The sequence below is a fragment of the Calliphora vicina genome, chromosome 3 (assembly GCF_958450345.1).
Source record: "Calliphora vicina chromosome 3, idCalVici1.1, whole genome shotgun sequence".
In the NCBI taxonomy this organism is placed as follows: Eukaryota; Metazoa; Arthropoda; class Insecta; order Diptera; family Calliphoridae; genus Calliphora; species Calliphora vicina.
In genome coordinates this window covers 72651201-72673999 of record NC_088782.1, presented here as the reverse complement: position 1 = coordinate 72673999, position 22799 = coordinate 72651201, and the positions used below count along the sequence as shown (strand labels likewise).

Here is a 22799-nt window from a genome sequence, read left to right as displayed (position 1 = left end):
ATGAAACCAGCTTTTACCAGTAGCATTTTAAAATTTACATGCGTTTCATTACTAATAAAAATAATTATTTTTTATTTTTAATGCTTTATAAAACCTGGAATATTATTCACCAGAATGGGAAAATATCACACAAAAGTAGAATCATATACAGTAATTTTGACTTACCTGCACAATCAACTTTGCACGATATTTTGGGCAGGTAAGTTAAAAATGCAGTTAACCTCAATGCACTTACCTGCTCATTGATGCTGGTAAGTGCATTTACAGTTTACAGCCCAAAAAAGCAGCTAACGGCAAATATTTTACACGAAGCTTTGTGATTTTTCCGTCTAAAAATAACGTCAAATTGATATGTTAGCTACTTTTAAAATTATTAAGAAGTGTACAACATATTTTTTCACTCAAAATCGTATTTTTCTTATTTGTTTTGATTTAATTTTGTATTAGACAGCTAAATTAAATTTTTTTCATGAAAACCAGTTATAGCTTCCAAAAGTATTATGCACTTATCTTAAATGTGCAGGTATGAACAATGCACTTAAATTAACGAATTTATATGGAGTTTGGTAAATAAATATACAAAACACAAGTTTTGTGCACTTATATGCAAAATGCTCTTAAGTGAAAGGCAGGTAAGTCAAAACTACTGTATACCCATTAGTCGAATGTCTACTAAAACAGAGCTATTGAAGACAGTTGTATTTCGAATCATCAATTTGGATTTAAAAGTACTATCTATCGAACAAACTCATAAACTTGTAAATATTGTAAGAAAAACGTTTGAGGAAAAATATTGTTCTGTTCTCCTCTTCGATGCTTTTGAAACTGCTTCACATTTAACCTTCGCTTTACCAATATCCACCCGGGTGACCATTACGGATTTAGTAGTTTAATATTTTTTTTTAATTTTGTTTCGATTTGAATGAAATGAAGACTCACTGAACAAATTTTAGAGTTCCGTAGAATTAATTAAAATCATTTTAAACTTTTTATGAGGTGTTTGTGTAAAAGTGCAGCACCACCCGGGTGGGTATTGGTAAACCATGTACATAAAAAAACCTTTGGTAAAGCGAAGGTTAATGTCTCCACTAATGAAAATGATGCTAAACATGATGAATGTTCAAACCAGATGTTACAACAAACCGTTACCAGTGACGATTGATATTTGAAAATTAATTTGTTTGTACTCGGTAACAGTATTTACCTTTAAGTGAGTAAATACTAGGGTATTCAATCGATTAACCGTTAATCGGTTAACCGATTAATTTCGGACGGTTAACTGTTCGAATAATTTAAAATTGCCGATTTTCAAATAACAAATAAACCGATTAATTTGTGTCGATTAACCGATTAACCGAAATTACTATTTTTGCACTTTAAACAATCTTTTTGTATTTATTTTTCCCTTTCAATTCAAATTAAAATTAGATATTTTTTGAACATCCAATAAACATGATTATTTACATGTCTTTGAAACTTTGTATTTACATTTATAGACGAAACTTTTTTAAATGAGTCTTTTAAAATAACTAAACGAAACTATTAAATTAATCAAAATCTAAAACAATTCAAAAAGGAATATTCTTTATCATGCTTTTGATTTCTCCAACATATACAATCAGCGAGACAGTTTTTTTCCAAGAAAAGTTTTATTAAATTTAAAGAAAACAAGTAAGAAAGTATGGTCGGTCAAGCCCGACCATATAATACACTACACTAAGTAAAAGAACAAAAACCTTTTCTTTTAAAATTTCAATAATTTATATTTTTGAGTGATTTTCGGAAGTGGGCCTTATATGGGGGCTATGAGCAATTATGGACCGATCACCATGAAATCAGGTCGTGTGATTTATGTCTATATTAAAGTTAACTATGTTGAATTTTGTGTGTATACCAACATTTTTAAGCGATTTATGCACGTTAAAGTGATTTTCGGAAGCGGATCTATATGGGAGCTATGACTAATTATGGACTGATCGTAACAAAATTTGGTGACATGAATTTTGTATATATAAAACTTATTTGGAGCGAAATTTGTGTAGATACATAGATAAATTAAACATTTATGACCGATAAAGTTCAATTTCGATGGGACATTTGTATGGGGGCTAGGTGAAATAATGGACCGATTTCAGCCAGTTTCAATAGGCTTGGTCCTTGGGCCGAAAAAGTAATATGTACCAAATTTGATCGAAATATCTTCAAAATTGCAACCTGTACTCTGCGCACAAGGTTTACATGGACAGCCAGCCAGTCAGCCAGCCGGCGAGCCAACCAGACGGACGGACGGACATCGTTTAATCGACTCAGAAAGTGATTCTAAGTCGATCGGTATACTTTAAGGTGGGTGTTAGACTAATATTTTTGGGCGTTACAAACATCTGCACAAACGCATAATACCCTCCCCACTATGGTGGTGTAGGGTATAAAAATGGTTTAAATTATATTCTTTTTATAAAATATTATTTCAGAAGATCTCACTAAAACCGTAAAAACTCACACATAGTTCATTTGCTGCAACAACGTTATAATTCAAAAAAGTTGTTTCGAGAAAAACGTCTTTGAATATTTTATGATATTTTACTATTTCTTAAATAAATTTTCAACAAATCATGCGATTTCAGAAATATAAATAGTAGATGTTAATATCTTTCTAATCGGTATTTAACCCAAATTGTTACTTATCAAATATACGAAAAAACATGAATTTTAATTTTGATGTTTACAACAAAAAAACACTTGCAGCAAATAGGCGATATGTTTACAAAAATTATCTCAAATTCCTTATTTGCTGTACACAAAATTCGTTGTTGTATTCTCAATTTAAAATTAAAATAGAAATTATTCGGTTAATCGAACAATTTTAAATTAACCGAATAAATCTAAACCTCGGTTAATTATTTGCTCGATTAGCCGATTAAACCAGAAACCCGATTAATTGAATACCCTAGTAAATACTATTTCGATCAAGGCGTATTTAACAAAGTGACAGCAGTGGCGAATTGAAATAAATATAGGCGAATTCACTTATTTTTTATATATAGAGTTTGACATACGGGCGAATATTTTTTTGTATATGAAGTAGACCTTGTTACAACAAGAACAAGGCGTATTTACCAAGGTGACAGCAGTGGCGAATTGAAATAAATACAGGCGAATTCATTTATTATTTATATATGGAGTTTGACATAATGGCGTTCCGGCGAATATTTTTTATATATGCAGTTTGACATTATCGTGTACTAGTTCTGTAATCAGCTGTTCTCATGAGGTCATCTTATTAGATTCGCCTTGAACAAGAACAACCATGCCACAAATATGATAAAACTGATAATTCTTGAACGGCACTGTAAAAACCAAAACATTTCCCAACACTAATAGCAGACTGAACATACCCCAAATCTGAATAAGCTAACCAGTCATATGTAAATGACAACTAAAACGTCAAACAAAAAATTTAACAACGAAATTTCTCTTTATTTCCTCGAAAAAAAATTGTTTGCAAAAAGAATATCAGAAAAAAACGAAATAATATTTCCAAATTAATTAATTATAAACAAATCAAAATCGAAAGCAAAAATGAGTAAACGAAAACTTCCTAACAAAATGAATCACAAACATAAATAAAAGTGAATGGAAAGTGAAAAATATAAAGCAAAAAAAAAAAATTACAGTGACTTTTGTTAGAATTCCAGAAGAAACGACATAACAAAATAAAAGAAAAAAGGCAAATTTCGATTTCTTTACGAATTTTAATTAGAGTGGCAATAATATTCAAAATAATTGTATAATTGTGCAAAGTGAGAAGTGCCCGAAAAAGCTCAAACAAATAGAAGGCAAAAGAAAAGATCATCAGTTTACATACCGTCCGCACGCCCACTGCGGTTGCAAGGACAAAAGTGAGAGTTGCACATAATTTGTTGCTGCAGCAGCGTATAGGTAATATACTCATAAGATAGTATATAGCATTTCTTCTAAACTTTGTATGACGTCGTACGAATGCATTTGCATGTTTTTTATGAATGTATAGTATTTCGCAAGTTCATTTAGTTATATGTCTGTCTGACTGACTGTCCGTCTGGCATTCTGGATGTCTGACCACTTTCAACTGTAGGGGTTGTGAAAAACACGATCGTAATAGTAAAATATGTTTGGTATACTTTGATAGTTTTGTATTCCCCAATAGCACTTTTTCTTTGTTGTTAGCCTTGCCTTCATTATGTTGTTAGATAGATTTGTAATGCTGCTGCCGCTGTTGTTGTTATTGTAATTAGACAGTTGTTATAATAAAAACATTGAAGTAACTAACAATGCAAATTGTAACAACTTCAAGCACATACACACACATATACTCACAAACACAAAATACGCAAGCATGTAAACAAACAGAAAAAATACTAACATTTGTTTAACACTAATTTGCAATTGATTTTATTTTTTGTTTAGTAGTTCTATATTTTAATATTTTATTAGGAAATGCTTTTTAAAATACATATGTATACAAAATTAGAGCACGTTGAATATTTAAGGGGTCAACTGTATTGTTGTTGAAATTTATTATTTAGACTTCATGAATTAAAATCTAACAACATTGCGAAATACTAAACAATTATTAAAAGTACACTTTTGAAAAAATATAATCAGTTAATAATATAAAATTAAGAAATACATACAGCGTGCTAGTGCATAGATCATATACAATCTTATGTACATATATTCTGCATATCATTTTATACAATAATCTACATAACTGATTCTATATGTGGTCAAAATTTGGTGAAATTCTACTTCCACAAAATGGCTCAAAAGATCAATTAAATATTACTTTTGTTCCAGATGTCTACTAATGCTGGCCACACACGGATGATTTGTGAGTCCGAATTGTTCGTGTTCGACTTGTTAATGGGGCTGTGCGCGAACAAAATCACAGTAATTGAAAATTTTCAATCACAAATCAGGCAAACAAATCATTCCGTGTGTGGCCAGCTTTACACAAAAATTTTAAATTCAATTATTTCGAAATGGCAAAAAATTATACACTATTGTTTTATTAAGGGGACGACATATTTTGTAAATATATGTATACAAAAACTAAAAAAAATAAATAGTAAATATATATGTATGTATTTGATTTCAATAAACAATTTGATAATAGCATAAAAACAACCAGAGTCAAATTCATTTCATACTACATGCTAATTGAGCGCTTAGTTTTCGCCGCAATCTTAGCCTAAAACATTCCAATTAAATTAAAAAATTAAATATAGTCAGTTTAAACTATTAGTTTTTGGCCTTAAAATGTAATAAGCTCTAAATACTTTCACATAGTAACATTTTAGTGTTTTCTCCTATTCAAATCATCTTGAAAAAAACATTCAAGGGTTTTTGTTTTTTCAGTCGTGGTTGTCATTCTTGTGGAATTGGTCATATGTTTATTGACAATTTAATTTGAAACGCTTCGTATTATTTGTCATTAGAAAATCCTTACAATCATTAGTAATTTATTTATTTATTTTATTTATTTTTATTGATTTCAGTCCATGCTTTAATTTTTGAGTTGTCATCTTTAGTTTCGAAGTTATTGAGACAATAATATTGGATTTTCACATAGGAAGGAGTAAAAACCGTTTGTCCGGCCAAAGAACTCCTATTATAAAAATTAAATTGCAAAAATGATTTTTCATATACCCAATAAACTAAGTTATTGAATTCTCAAATCCGAGGACCTTTATAAACTTTTCACTTTTTTGTTCAAGATGAAAAAACAAAATTGATATAGGGCTGCTGCAGGGAACTTAGCTGAAACATAATTAAATTTTGGAAATAGAATATGTATTGGAAAAGTTTTCGTTTGTTTTCGATTAGACCTTCTAATTATTTTGTTGGACGATTGTTAGGAAAATTAACTCTTTTGCCTCAAGAGTAGCACAGTGGGACGGATAGTCACATTTTTGTATTTGATACGATTTTAAGGATTTGTATATATGGAATCTAATGGAAGAATTCTACAAAAACATCTCTATAGCTACATCTCAGTATTTTTACCTATCTTAGTCTGGAAAATTGGTAATAGCGGTTGCAAATCATTCTCCATTTTTTGCAAAAATATTTAATTTAATTAATAATATATTTAGATGTATTTATTAAAAATAATTATTTCAGTCAAAAGTTATGTGTATTTGAATTAAAAAATAATTTAAGAGTACCTTTTTCGCCATTTTTACCTATACAAATAAACAACATATTTTTATTTTTCTAAAAGGTGAATTTTAAGAAAAATAATTTCAAAATTTGTATTACTACAACCTTCCGAGTAGACCTATGTTTTCAATTAGGGAAAATTAAAAGCAGTTTTGTATTCGCCCCGACCTCTAGGTACCTTCAATCAAAAAATCTAAAATACCCATTTTTTGGATTTTTGAAAAGTTTTATGGGAATTCTGTAATTCTCAATTTTTTCACTTTTGCATTTTGATCAAAAATTTCATTAAAAAAAATCATAAACATTTTATTGCTTTTTAAAAATTTAAATTTTAAACAAAATCTGCTACATTTTTCTTCTTATTTTTGCAAAAAATCTTCTATGAATTTTTGAAGTTTTAAAATTTTATACATTTAAAAAAATTGAAATTATATAAAAATGCACGGTATTATGTTAAGCGCATATGAACAAACAATAAAGAGATAATTATTGCTAAATTCGGAGTCGAAAAGATTAAGAAACTTTTTATTTTGAAAATTATTCTGTAAAATGTAAACTGTTGGGTGTAACTTAATGAAATTTAGTTTTTCCATTCGCGGCAAATATTTAAAAAATCGGTTCATTCTCGGAAATTTCTCTTTTAGACCAGATTAAATTATTAGTTGAATATTCACACAATAATATGAGCCCTTTTCCTAATTTCCATAATGGACAAAAATCCTCACCAGATTTATTTTTTCACAAAACTCAAATTTATTGGAATCCCAAAATTATTTCAGATATCCCACTACCACAGTTCCATTAAGTGACCCTAGGACTACCATTTCTATATAGTGTCATATCCGAGACCTTTTCCTAATTTCCATAATGGCCAAATATCCTCTCCAGATTTATTTTTTCAAAAAACTCAAATTTATTGGAATCCTGATATTACGATGGGTATGGTAATATCCATCTATTATTTCAGATGGATAGTTTTTTTTTTAATTTTTTCCATTTTATTTTCTTATTCTGAAATTATTTCAGATATTGTAGATATAAATTTGTTTATTATAATTCAAGTATTATGACTGTTAAGTGATTAACAGTGCTCTGTTAACTGCAAAATGGGCTGAGCTAAAATATGTGGTTTATGTCTGTGCTAAATAAATTTAAATTTATCTTCACACATATATCTATATTGCTCCTTAGATGTAGATCTATCAGTCGTTCTAATGTCTTCAGAAGAAAATACGATAGGCTAATAGGTCTAAAATCCTTCGGTTTCGAGTGGCTGGCCTTACCGGCCTTAGGTATGAAGACAACCTTGACCTCCCTCTTCCTACTGAGACAACTCTTGGAGAAATCCGCCAAAAGGAATAGTGCTGTGTCCGGGATGTTACATAGCATCGCCGGAAATACTCCATCGAAAGTTTTCAAAGTTCTTTCCCTAGTGACTATTTCCTCAATTCATAGCTCTCATTTAGTAAACGAGTGAAATTGTTCACCGTATATTCCAAATTGGATGGTATCAGTTCACAGGAAGTAGACTGTTCCAGCCCAATACGAACCTTGTCATGAAAGGTTCCCCAATTTGTCCGCCTAGGATCCCTAAATGGTACCCTTGCAGACGAGTTACAGTCCAAGGTGAAGGTAATCCTACTATGATCCGAAAAGGAACAGTCCGTGGATACTAGGGTATTCAATTAATCGGGTTTCTGGTTTAATCGGTTAATCGAGCAAATAATTAACCGGGGTTTAGATTTATTCGGTTAATAATCGGTTAATTTAAAATTATTCGATTAACCGAATAATGTCTATTTTAATTTTAAATTGAAAATACAACGACGAATTTTGTTTACAAAAATATAAAAAACAAATAAAACAGAACAATTCAAAGAAAAAATAAAACCAAATATGGTGTTTGATGCTTTTTGTATACACATTTGTGTTTTTTTAGGATTTTAGTGAAATATTAAAAAAAAAAAGAATACAATTTAATTTTTTGTCCTTTTAAACGATTTTTTTCTTTAGATTTAATAAAACTTGACTCGGAAAAAACTCTCTCGCTGATTGTATACCATAGATGTCTTTTTTGGATTGTTGTAGATTTTGAATACTTTTAATAGTATCGCACAGAGAAACTTAAAAAACGCTGAAAATTTCATTGAGTTTCGTTAATAAATAAAGATTTTATTGCATATTACATTCATTGAGTTTCTAAAACTAAAATTTATATCAAAATTTTAATAGGATTGCAAATATTAGGAACAATTTGATCCACATTTATTCCGAGCTATATTTTTTTGTTTAGATAAGTTAATTTTTGGTCTTACAAAAAAAATTTCAAGTCAATATCTCAATATTCAAAAATATGAAACTTTAAAACTCCGTCCTTCAAAAATGTTGCACTATTTCATACTAAAAAATTGGTATAAATTTTCTTAATATTTTATTCAACACAAATCATTGGTTTTGACTCAGTCACATTAAGATAATTTATACAAATTTTTTAGTAGGAAAAAGTGCAATATTTTTACTATTTTTTGAATTTTTAAATTGAAAATCGGTTATTTTTGGATTCGTAATTGATATTGCTCTGAAATCTTTTGTATGTTATTGGTAATTTAGTTGTCTAACTACCAAAAAATATTCGAGTCCATTCGGTCCAAAAGTGCGCCCTATATTTTTAAAAAAGCGGACCAAGGTATGGCAAAATTTTAAAATTTAAATTTTGAAATGCCTATAACTAAGAAATTATAAGAGATAAATAGCACACGCAAGCATGTTTTTTCAAGACCTAGCCTAGCGCTATCCAAAAATATAAAATTCTTTGAAATCGGATGGGAAACAAAAAAATGGCACGTGTTTAATTTTGCATGTCGAAGGTACCCTACTTTGAGCCTCCATAGCGCCGCCCCTGGAGCATTTGTAGGGCCCATTTTAATAAACTCGAATACTCCTTGGCTACGCCCAATTCAAATTTTATCCCGATCGGACCAGCCGTTTAGAAATGCCAGATTTATTTCCAAAAAATTTCGATTCTGCCCCACTGTGTATCGTTAAGTTCCGATAAAAGACTCGTTTTAAAAAAGTCTATACAAATAAATGCAAACAAAGTTTCAAATACATGTAAATTAAATACGTCTGTTGATATTCTCATTAAACATTTTTCTTGGATGTTCGAACAAATATATAATTTAACTAGCTGATCCGGCAAACGTTGTTCTGCCATACAAATTATTTCTAGTGAATATTTTGGTTGTTAAATAAAAAATAGCGAATGTATTCTAAGTGAAGTTGGCATTATAGGTATTTTTGATGCCAAATGAAGAGAAATACAAACAAAATTTTTTGGCGAAAAATATTTTAAAAAATGGGTGGATAGGGACATCCTAATGTCCTAGCGGTATGATATATAATATTCTCGTACCTACCAAAAATATATACAAAATTTCATAAAAATAGTTAAATATTGATATTTGGATATTGCTCATACAAAATACTAAAATCTCGGCTAAAAAACGGCTGGATGAGGGTCGGTTGATGAAAATTTGGGGTTATAGGTATTTTTTAATGCCAAATAAATAAAATGCGAAAAAAAAGCTTTTGGCCAAAAAATGGTAAAAATAAATTCTGGATAGGGTCACCCTAATGACCGGCGGTATGAAATATACTTTACGACCTATTCTCATACCTACCAAACATACATACAAAATTTCATAAAAATCGGTTGAGCCGTTTCGGAGGAGTTCAAACACTAACATTGTGACACGAGATTTTTATATATTAGAAAGAATTGAAATTTGTATTTGAATTGAAATGGAAAAATAAATACAAAGAAATATGTTAAAGTGCAAAAAAAAGGAATTTCGGTTAATCGGTTAATCGACACAAATTAATCGGTTTATTTGTTATTTGAAAATCGGCAATTTTAAATTATTCGAACAGTTAACCGTCCAAAATTAATCGGTTAACCGATTAACGGTTAATCGATTGAATACCCTAGTGGATACCCTCCAATCTCATCTCCTCTTTTATTAATATCAGCAATGCCCCACTGGCTGTGATGAGCATTTGCATCACATCCCATCACCAGGATAGCACCTCTCCTTTTTGCATACGCCGTTAGCTCCAGCACCTCGTTGCCTGGTGGATCTGCTACCTCATACAGCATATACACCGAAGCCAATGTCAGCGTCCGCTCACCCCTGGTTTCTCTGTTGACGACAGTGATGTCACCGCACCTAAAAGAATGAGAAATTATTAGTTTAAGTTCTCTCTTTGCCAGGATACACGTTCTTACCTTGTCCTCAGTGGACGGGATAAATAACGTGTATCCCGCTATCCCCAACCCGCAAACCTTATTTTGATTGATCCAAGGTTCTTGGATCAGGGCCACGTCGGTTTGTGATTTGGTGAGAAAGTTTGTCAATTCTGTCGAGGCCGCTTCACAATGATGCAGGTTTATCTGCACCACTAACAGCCTCTTTGGTAGTGTCATGTTTCGAGTACCGAAACCTGACAGTGCCAAATCCAAAATTGACAACCCCTTTCACCTTATCCAGAATCTCGAGGGATTTGCGATCCACTGCGAACCGGAAATCCCTCCCGTAGTTCTCCTTACACACCATCGAGGCTACAGCCTTCCATTGGTCTATAGGGATATCAACGTTCTGTTTTTTTCAATAATGCCAGTATGGTTTCCACCGGTCTTACGGGTGGAGAATCCATACTGTCACTATTGACCAAGCAGTTTATGACCTTGACTCCCTTAAATCCCTTAAAGTCCCTGAAATCGGAAGTCTCCATAGTAGTTGTAAGTTTTTGATTTATGTTTCGTTCAATTTTGTTCCCACGAGTAGGCACGTAAAACAACGGACCATCCACGCAGTGACGGCGTGCGTGGACTTGGCAACTACTTACAACAGCGTATTACCCTGATGCTGAGGGGAGTTGTTAGCGGCTAGTTTATTTCTACACTAACTAACCATCCAGGTCCTCGGCACTGCTTCCACTCACCTTGACCTTAAAAGTGTATCTTTTTCGTGGTACCCCCGGTAAAGCTATACAAGTGGCGAACACAAGTGTGGATATCACGAGAGGATATATGTCATAATATTTGACGCGACAGCTATGGAACACACTATCGCCCCAATATCTTGACAAGATGAGTAACCTTTAGTTAATACACTCCCTTAAAGTCGCGACCTCCTTTGTGAAAGTGCCAGAAGAACATGCTCAACCACAAAGGGGGTCTTGACCACAGAGTGTATACAGAGTGTACAAGATCGTTACCCAGGCGAAGGTCTAACCGGTAAAGAATTACTAAAGGTATTTACAGACGACAATATTGAGCATTAATATTTGTTAAAATGTATCATAAAACCAGTTCATCGTTTAAAAAAAATTGTATTAGATTTTCAAATAATACAAATTACACTATACAACACCAAAAAAAATTACGAGGTCTGACCAATAAATTTTGATAGAGGAAACAAAAAAAAAAAAGACACGTGTATCGGCGATTTGAAAGTTTACATCTGAATATCATTTGAGGGGGGGTTACAGTTTCCCAACTCTGGCACATTCTTATTGTAAATCGTCATAAGAAACCATGTGATCCTTACATTTTAGGTATAAAATGTATTCAGCAAATTTATGTAAAACTAGCTGACCCGGTGCGCTTCGCCACCCCAATTAGAAGAAAGAAATAGTACTATCAAGTCTCACTTTGTGAATCTAATTGTAAATGTCTAATTTCATATTTCTGGGTCCGTTATTATAGAAAATGCAAAATGTGTTCCTAATTTTAAATTTTTAGGTTTATTATTATAAAATATTCAAAAAGTACCAATGCAATAAGGAAATAGTAACATTGATTATCACTTTTAAATTCGCATTCACTAAACCATAACCCGTCAAGTTTGAATTTTAGATTTGTATATCATTTCCTATATTATCAACTAATTTTGTTTCTATAATACTTAAGATTTAATAAATTATCACAAAACCGAAACCGATCGGTTTTTAATTTTTTAAAACCGAAACCGCGGTTTTGAAATTCTTCGATTTTTTGGAAACTCTAGGTCCATTATTATAGGAAATTCAAAAAAGTACCATTAGAATATATAAAAAGTACCAAAAATCCCCCACTTGTGGTTTCCCACTCACTCGGGTCCATATAAGCTTAATTTCATGGCTTTAGGTTCATTGGTGTAGAAATTACGAAAAGTACCATTCGAATAAAGAAAAAGTACCAAAAAGTCTCCCCTAGAATTCTAACTTACTTAGGACCATGTATGCTTAATTTCATGTTTTTAAGTCCATTGCTATAGAAAATTAAAAAAAAGTACCATTAGAATAAACAAAAGGTACCATGAGGTATCCGCTTGAATTTTCAATCACTTAGGACCATATACGCTTAATTTCATATTTCTAGGTCCATTATGTTATAGAAAATTCAAAAAGTACCATTAGAATATAGAAAAAGTACCAAAAAGCACCCACTCGGGTCCGTGAAGAAATTACAAAAAGTACCATTTGAATAAAGAATAAGTACCAAAAAGTCTCCCCCTAGACTTCTCACTCACTTAGGACCATATATGTTTAATTTCGTGTTTCTAAGTCCATTGTTATAGAAAATTCAAAAAAGTACCATTAGAATATAGAAAAAGTACCAAAAAGGAGCCACTTGCGGATTCCCACTCACTCTGGTCCATATAACCTTTATTTCATATTTCAAGGTTCATTGGTGAAGAAATTACAAAAAGTACCAATCGAATAAAGAAAAAGTACCACAAAGTCGCCCCATAGAATTCTCACTTACTTAGGACCATATACGCTTAATTTCATATTTCTAGGTCCATTATATTATAGAAAATTCAAAAAGTACCATTAGAATATAGAAAAAGTACCAAAAAAACACCCACTTGTAGTTTCCCACTCACTCGGTTCCATATAAGCTTTATTTCATGTTTCTAGGTTCATTGGTGAAGAAATTACAAAAAGTACTATTAGAATAAACAAAAAGTACCAAAAAGTCTCCCCCTAGAATTCTCACTCACTTAGGACCATATATGCTTAACTTCATATTTCTATGTCCATTATTACAGAAAATTCAAAAAGTACCATTCGAATATAGAAAAAGTACCAAAAAGCAGTCACTTGTAGATTCCCACTAACTCCGGTCTTAATTTCATGTTTTTAGGTTCATTGGTGAAGAAATTACAAAAAGTACCATTCGAATAAAGAAAAAGTACCAAAAAGTCTCCCCCTAGAATTCTCACTCACTTAGGACCATATATGCTTAATTTCATGTCTCTAAGTCCATTGTTAAAGAAAATTCAAAAAAGTACCATTAGAATATAGAAAAAGGACCAAAAAGCCCACACTTGTGGTTTCCCACTCACTCGGTTCCATATAAGCTTTATTTCATGTTTATAGGTTCATTGGTGAAGAAATTACAAAAAGTACCAATCGAATAAAGAAAAAGTACCAAAAAGTCTCCCCCTAGAATTATCACTTACTTAGGACCATATATGCTTAATTTCATGTTTCTAAGTCCATAGTTATAGAAAATTCAAAAAAGTACCATTAGAATAAAGAAAAAGTACCAAAAAGTCTCCCCCTAGAATTCTCACTCACTTATGACCATATATGCTTAATTTCATGTTTCTAAGTCCATAGTTATAGAAAATTCAAAAAAGTACCATTAGAATATAGAAAAAGTACCAAAAAATCCACACTTGTGGTTTCCCACTCACTCGGTTCCATATAAGCTTTATTTCATGTTTCTAGGTTCATTGGTGAAGAAATTACAAAAAGTACCATTCCAATAAAGAAAAAGTACCAAAAAGTCTCCCCCTAGAATTCTCACTCACTTAGGTCCATATATGTTTAATTTCATGTTTCTAAGTCCATTATTATAGAAATTTTAAAAAAGTACCATTAGATGAACAAAAAAGTACCTATAGTACAGTTCACACATTTTGGTACCTAAATATTATCCCCTATTCCTAACACTAACTTCACTCAAATACATATCAGCTAACTTTAATGTCGATAACTGAAATAATTTAAAATTTTAAAAAAGTACCATTAGGAGAAAAGTACCAATTTCCCTTTTCTTACTTAAACAATTTGAAATTTAAAAATATTCCATTTTGCCAAAATTGTTTATGCTACAGGCATGTATAAAAATATTAAAATCTGTGTTAATGTGCCCAAGAATAAATATATTTTAAAAAAGTACCAAACTGTTTACCCGGATTTGGCCCAATATACACCTTGGTACTCGAGTTCCAAATAACACCCTGTTAGTTAATTTTTGTATGAATCCAGGAACCAACGTTAAAAAAAATTATCAAAATTGGCTTAATAATTTCAAATATAATGTATTTTTCCGATTTTATCCCCTTTTTGGTACCTTTTTTATCCCCATTGAGGTGGTACAATTTTATTCAAATAAATTTCTGTAACGTGGTGGGAGCTCATAATAAAATATTCGTATGTCTATGTCAAATTATAGAAAAACATATTTTATGAAAAAGTACCAAAAATTAACACAATTTTTATCCCTTAAAGGTTCGAATTTCCAAAAAGTACCAAACTTATATTTTTTATTTTTTGTTAATTAAAGAATACGATTTAAAATTTGTTTCTATGTTTATTGGTTTAAAAGATACATAGGGTGCAAAAAAAGTACCAAAATACAGTTTTTACCCGTTTTCTCCCCTAAAAGTTTCGAATTTCTAAAAAGTACGAAACACCTGTCAGCTTATTTTTTAAATGGAGTAACATGCTATTTTAAGTTTTTTTGTATCTTTATTAGTTTTGAAGATATAAGGTTACCGAATTTACCCGTTTTTACCCTTTTTTACCCCCTAAACGTTCGAATTTCCAAAAATCCCTTCTTATCGGATCGTTTTGGGGAGGGAGGAACCCACAGTTAAAATTTCGTGATTCTAGCTTCAGCCGTTTGGGCTGTGCGATGATGAATCAGTCAGTCAGTCAGTCAGTCAGTCAGTCAGTCAGTCAGTCAGTAACGTTACTCTTTTATATATATAGATGTTACGGAGAACATTTTTGTAGAATATGTTAACCCTCTAACTCCTCAAGGCATGGGTCTTTTTTGTCCATCTTTTAAAAAAGAGCAACAAACTCCATTAAAACAGGGATTTAAGGGGTTAAAATGTTCCGCAAAAATATTCGTGAAATTTTACTATAAGTTCCTGAATACACCAAAACGGAAAATTCAACCAGAAATAGGACACAACAAACGAGAGCTTAGGGTTAATTTCGCATTTATTAAGAATTTTATTTTAAAGTACCCCAAAAATTTAACATGCGCACCCATTGAAGGACGCTTATAGCTAAAATATGCGTATGGTAATAAAGTGGAATTGCCTAGAGCTAAAAAAATGTAATTAATGAAGACTTCCTATCCAAATTCTTAATAAATACGAAATTAACCGTAAGCTCAATTTTGTTGTGTCTTATTTCTGACTTTCTCGTTGAATTTTCCGTTTTGGTGTATTTAATGACTTATAGTAAAATTGCACGGATAATATTTTTGCGGAACATTTTTACCCTTAAATCCCTGTTTGAATGGTGTATGTTGCTCTTTTTTAAAAGAAGGACAAAAAACACCCATGCCTTGGGGATTTAGAGGGTTAACATATTTTACAAAAATGTTCTTCGTAACATTTTACATAAATTTGCTGAATACATTTTATACCTAAAATGTTCTTTAAAATAAAATTCTTAATAAATGCGAAATTAACCCTATGCTCTCTTTTGTTATGTATTTTTTCTGACTTTCTGGTTGAATTTTCCGTTTTGATGTATTCAGGGACTTATAGTAAAATTTCACGTATAATTTTTTTGCAGAACAGTTTAACCCCTTAAATTCCTTTTTAATGGTGGTTTTTGCACTTTTTTAAAAGAAGGACAAAAAAGACCCATGCCTTGAGGATTTAGAGGATTAACATATTCCAGAAAAATATTCTCCGTAACATTTTACATAACTTTGCCAAACACATTTTATACCTAAATGTAAGGATCATATGGTTTATTATGAAGATTAACAATAAGAATGTACCAGAGTTGGGAAACTTTAACCCGCCCTCAAATGAAATTCAGATGTAAACTTTCAAAACGCCGATACACTTGTCTTTTTTTTGTCTCCTCTATCAAAATGTATTGGTCGGACCTTGTAATTTTGGAAAAAAATTTATTTTGTTGTATAGTGTTATTTTTATTCATAAATATTTTAAAACAATTCAAAAACTTTTAATTTTCGTATAATAATATTTTAATTTTGAAATATATTGATACACAGCATAGATACACAGTATTTTCGTCATTAAATACTTAAATATAAAAAAAATTTTGAAACCAAAAACATAAATTTCCAAAAAAAACACAATTTAACAACAACAAAAAATAAGTAATTTCACAAAAACACCCTTAAAAAAACAATTGAAATTTTCATAGGAGCATTTACATTATGACTTTAAGTCACGATTTAAAGCCATGGATTTCTGTTCTTTTCTTATTGGTTGTTGATGACGAAAAAAGGCAAACATGGTTGACCAAAAAAGGCATCGTATAAATGGAAGGGGATTTTCGTAGGGATTTTAAGACAGAAACAAAGAAAAAAAGACATCAACATGTAAATGTCGCCATAAACTATGCACTAAACTATTATTTCTTTTATATTTACAGGCGTTCGGACCGAAAAGAAGTAATACCATAAAAACCCAATAAAATGAGTGGCAAAGTTCGTTTAAAGTCAAATGGAATTTTGGATGAAGATCCATTGACACTCCAGGATATTGTATATCGTTATATATGCAAAAACTTACATGTTATCAGATGTGAAGACATCGACGATGACCATGAAATTGATGACGTCGATAATGACGACGAAAAACGATATCATTTACGTGATGGCATCGTCTTACCGAATGATATATGCGATCGTCTTATAGATACGTATCAAAAACACTTCTATAGACAGTTTGATGATAAATTTATCAGTTTATTTAGAGACACAAACCGGACTTCATTAAATGTTGTACATTTGCGTAATAGTCATTTAACAAATTATGGTAAGTAGATGTTCTTTCTCTTTCTATGTAATCTATTGCAATAATATTAAAATGTAATATAATTAATTGATTTATTACACTAAAGATTATCTATCGCATTCGTGTGATTTTTTGTTTGTATTTTTTTTTCTATAACACTTAGAAATATTGTCTCTTACGTTATTGATTTCGTTCGAGAAATTAACTGATAAGCGGTCAATTTACATTTTCCTCATAGTGATGATACAGGAATTGCAAGGTGTGATGCCATTTAAGCGTTTTATTCAATCAATAAAATGCTGTTGACCTGATAAGATTATTATGTATGATTAATCTTAATGTATAATATAAATTAATACGGTTTTGCTACTACATATTTTTTATACCCGCCACCAAAAAAATGGTGGTATATTAACACATAGAAATATTGATCGTATACCCTAAAAAGTATATATTCTGGGTCCTTATGAAATTCTAAAACGATATTCCTACTGTTGGTACGATATGGTCTAGAGAGTAGGACTAAAAGTGATGCAATTTTCTGATAACATTCTCTGTTGATCAGAAATGTGTGGTATTAAAAAAGTCCAAAATCGGTCAAACATATAATACAATTTGGAGCAACTTGTCCGTCCGTCTATACAAAAGCAATTGAGGACCAACAAATTAGTCATAAATATTATTTGGTTAATGCCAAAATTATGTGGCCAAAAAAGAATGAAATAGTTTGAAATGATAAAATGTTGATACAATAAATTAATAAAATCGGCTGGGTGGAATGTATATTACCAAAAATTAGCAAAATCGGCATAGTTCTAAACAAATTTACAATGACGTATAGAAGCATAAAAATCACAAAACCGACTAGTATTTTGTCCTTGGGTTTCCAACTTGAATATCTTCAATCTTGATAATGAAAAAATTCCAAGAATTAATTTAAATAATTAATTTAACAAAATACGATTAACATGGATTTAAAATCAAAGCTTTGCTAAGAGAATAAATCGATGTCTGTCAAAAATCAACGGTGGAGGCAGCACACGGTTTCTAGATCTCGACAGAAGCAACCAATATCTTGAGGCTGAAAGTATTGTCGCCTGGAAGTACACTTTCGAAGACTTCAATTCACACTAACAACCCTGGCATCATTTTTCACGACCGACCCAACGATTTCATCATATCTGAACGCCGTATTTACATCAACCATAAGAAAGATACTGGCACGGTTTTGCGAACGCACTTCTCAAAAGAAGCAGCATATTTGCAGATGAGATCCGAAATACAATTCTTGACAACCAAGACCGGCACATCTGAATCGTTATATCAGTATGTTGGTAAATGAGGATATGTGGAAAAAATGGTAAGATCTTCTGAACTGAAACTTAAGCTAGGGAGTTGGTGAGTTGTGGTCTACAGTCCGGTCTCTCTCTAAACCGTCGAAGAAGGATGCTGCCGTGCGTTCTGACGTCTTAATATTGAGCAGCCATAGAGAGATAAGGCGAAACGAAGCGGTCTTCGCAAACTACACAACCTTCCAGTTTCGTACACATCACAACATTTTACGTCAATTGATGTTGCAGAGGCTATCAATACATCCAAACCATTCATCTAGCGGACAGTTGAGTACCTGACCACAAGTTTTAACCTTTCAGTAAGGAGCTTGATAATACCATGTGTGAAAAAAGTGTAGAGTCATCCCAATCCTCATGTCAGGGAAGGACGCGACTGAGGGACAATCGTACAGGCAGATATCCCTATTGTCACTTGTCGCGAATACCCTTGAGGCTGTTCTCCTCCCCTAGCCCTCCACCTACCAACAGCTAGTCACCACCCTATATTCCGTAAATTGCCAAGCACAACAACATTGCCACCCAGATCTCACAAAACTTAAACCAGCAGAGGACTTGGAAAGGACGATACTCCTCGACCTGCTATCCTCAATAACCCAACAATTTTAAGAAATCGGACCAAAATTACTGAGTGATTGGAGACAAACGACAATCAACCCGTAGAATTAAACAATGAGTTCATCAGGGCGGGGGTCCTGTTTACATGTCTAAACTCCCAGCTGGTCAAAAAGGAGAGGAAGTAATATCGTAGACGACGGTCCATAATATTGATGACCTATGCAATCTTGTGAATGGCTATATCTGAGAAATAATTTCTTCACTGCATGTAACGTGCAGCAGCGAAGTCTTCAGCAACACTCTTCACCACATGGACGAATGAAGTAAATCTCCACATTGTCTTCTTAATCGATGGAACCATCCAAAAAATGGGGTCACCTTTGACGCCCTATTTACCTCCTCAGTTCATGCCACTACAATCACACATAAATTGCGAAGTAAAAACAAGGATCTCAAATGGGGATTTCTCGTATCGTAAATTTCTCCATTTTCAGGAGGAAGTAAAGAAAAATTCCTTCTGGAATTTCATCAGAATTTCATCGAAATCACACAAATTGAGGCTCCGCCAAGGAATGTCAGAGATGACCTACGTACGAGAACAGCCTACAGAGGTAGGTGCAGGATTCATGTACTCGTACTTGAGACCATTGAACGACATTTATTGAAACACCATCAATTCCGTGGTTGCAGAATACAAACGAATGTCCGCAAATAATTTTTTTGATTTGAATAACTAAACGATTTAATATCAAAGAAAGGTTTTATGTATTTATAATATTTGTTAAAATATTTAAAAAAAATGTATTCAGTTATATGATGGAAATTTAACGATTGAAACCGAAAAGGTTTGTGATTAGGGTTTTTCTCGGGAATTTTCGGGAATGTCTTCATAAGTTTTCTTCTAAAAGTTACAATATTCAGATACGTTTCGATATTCAAATTTGTTGCTAATTGAATTATTCTATTATAGCGATAGATTTTTTCGGTTATAGCAACAGATATTCAGTTTAGGGATATTCAATGATTATTATTCATATTTAGAGAAAATAATAACAATAATAGTGTTTCAAATTTGTTTATCCATTGAAAATTTTTCACCTACACATGTTTTATAGATTTAACACGGTCGAAATTCTTAAGTTTTCTAAATAAACAATAAATTTATTGATTTTATACTGATTAAAACTACGACTGTAACAATACCGATCAAATGCCACTATTAAATTAGAAACCCTTATAAAGGCTTGACCAACATTGTACAACCAAATATAGTTATTTTATACTTATTTTAAAACCCTGCTAAAATAATAAGTCAATTTATTCGAAAAAAAAAATTTTGGTTTTTGGTTTAAATTAGTGTTAAAATATTCCCGGGAATTCCCGTGACTTAAATGATTTTCTAATTTTCTCCCTGGAAAGATAAAAGTCCTGGAAATTAGGAACCCTAGTTGTGATGTATTAATTATTCCCATTTTTAGTTTAGTTTTAAATTTTAATAGCATCACGATAACTGATTTCCTTCATTTTATCACTATTTCACATGAAAATAGTTAAGATTTGATTTCAAAATTATTTATTAAATCATTAGAAATTCAATTCCATTTTTAAATGACCAAATTAGTTTTTGTTTATAATAATTAAAAATCTTGGACAATTTTTTTAACTTGCAATATTTATTCATAAGTTTGTGAATGTGAAACAAATTTGTATATCTTGTTTTATTTCATTGCAGGACTCGAAATACTAATGCGCCACAAACTATATTCACTCTCGATGTGGTATTGCGACAATGTTACCGTGCAATCTCACGAACAACTTGCTCACTATGGTGAAAGTCTACGTTCGCTGGAATTGGGTATTGGCTCGCATATGCTACAGAATGCCGAGCCGAACGATAAAGATCCTGTAGATTTTCAATTCAATTGCCCACACCTCCGTCGTCTTGTGTTGAACGGTGTTGTGTTACATCATCGTTTGCAATTTGCACACCTGGAAGATTTAACACATTTAGATTTGACTTCATGTGTTTTAGCGAATTTCAGTCTTCAGACTTTGGACACCCTGCCTAAACTCCACACACTGATACTCTTTAACGTTTGGCCAATTGTAAATCAACTACCTGCCATTTGCTGTTTAAAACGTCTTCGTACATTGGATATTTCGATATCGAGTTCTGGTAACGGTCATGGCACTTACGATTTACCAGATCAATCCCTGGAAATGTTAATGGATAATTTGTGTGATTTGACACATCTGGACATATCCGGTACTAATTTGGCTGGCAATGGTGTGGCAACCAAAGAATCCAGTCATAAAGTGAATACAGATATACCGGGACTTGCGACACGTACACAAAGGCCGTTACAATTTTTGGGTTTATATCATACAGCACATTGGGCTTGTAAACGTCATGACATACCAGCTATAGAGGTGAGATTTTTGTTTTCTTATATTTTTTTTATAAAAAACTAATTCTTTCACCTTGGTGATAATGAAGTGAAACTACGCCTGTATAATGGAGGAATCATTTGGCATGGTTATAGTTAAAAGAAATGTCAGTGTCAATGATAGCCCCAATTACAGCTATTGAAAATTAATAGATTCCGGAAACTGTGTTTTCATGCCGATACCGAAAATGAACGGAACCTATTATTCGGACTAATCTGAAATATACGTCTTTTTAGCTTATTTTGGTCTGTAATTCGAATAATCGAGGAAAACATATGTTTTTTATACGAATGAATAACATTTTTCAATTTAGAATATAAAATTATTTTATTAATAAATAAATAAAATTAAAATAGTGATACAAAGGTGAACAAAAAAAGAGCTATATTCGGCTGTGCCGAATCTTATATACCCTTCACCAAATTATACTTCAAAATACAAATTTTAAATATTTTTAGGTAAACAAAACTTTTTTTCCAAAGTAGTTTTATTTCTTTTTATTGGAATTTTTTTTTTCGAATTGTTATTTTATATTTTTTTTCTTTTATTTTTTTTTTTAAATTTAACATTTTTTTTTAAATTTTAAATTTTTTTCGTGCAAAAAAATTCGGGTTAAAAAATATTTTTTCCGATTTTGATCCAGGTATCACAAAGGGAACGATCATTGGACCCAAGTGAGCTGTACGAGACGAAGGGTTTGGAGGGCTGCCTGAATACCATACCATTGACCCATTGTAGGTCCAACATACTATGGTCTTATATACATCGTTGCAAAGGACTTTGAAATATCTATCATTAGATATCCATATTAGTAATCCAGATATAGGTCAAAAATAGGTAAAAAATCATATCTCAGCAATATGTGGACCGATTTTGCTGATTTTAAATAGGAAACTTCTCGAAAGAATGTCTGACAAAGTTATTGAAGATTTGGATCCCGAAGATTTCTGGGATCTTCAGAAAATTGATTTCAACAGACAGACGGACATGGCCTAATCGACTTAATATACTTTATAGGGTCGGAAAATTATATTGTGGAAATTACAAACGGAATGACAAACTTATATATACCCTTTTCACGATGGTGAAGGGTATAAAATATGCAGAGGATCTCATGTAGCAATTCTGTTTTACTGGAGTTCATATTTTTAAAATTACAACTCAATACATC

At 31.7% G+C, this 22799-nt stretch overlaps 1 protein-coding gene across 2 annotated transcripts in view; it reads left to right on the top strand.

Moving 5' to 3' along the window:
• The first annotated feature begins 3417 nt into the window (after nt 1-3417).
• The window catches only part of LOC135953264 (protein zer-1 homolog), a 29999-nt gene continuing 10617 nt past the window's right edge, over nt 3418-22799 (top strand). The window contains exons 1-3 of one of the 2 annotated variants that reach the window (XM_065503060.1): nt 3418-3939; nt 16909-17294; nt 20913-21610. In XM_065503060.1, the coding sequence (XP_065359132.1) occupies nt 16952-17294; nt 20913-21610 (1041 nt within the window). In that variant the 5' untranslated portion in view covers nt 3418-3939; nt 16909-16951. The remainder of the gene's footprint in view (nt 3940-16908; nt 17295-20912; nt 21611-22799) is intronic. The other variant, XM_065503061.1, reaches the window with a different exon arrangement.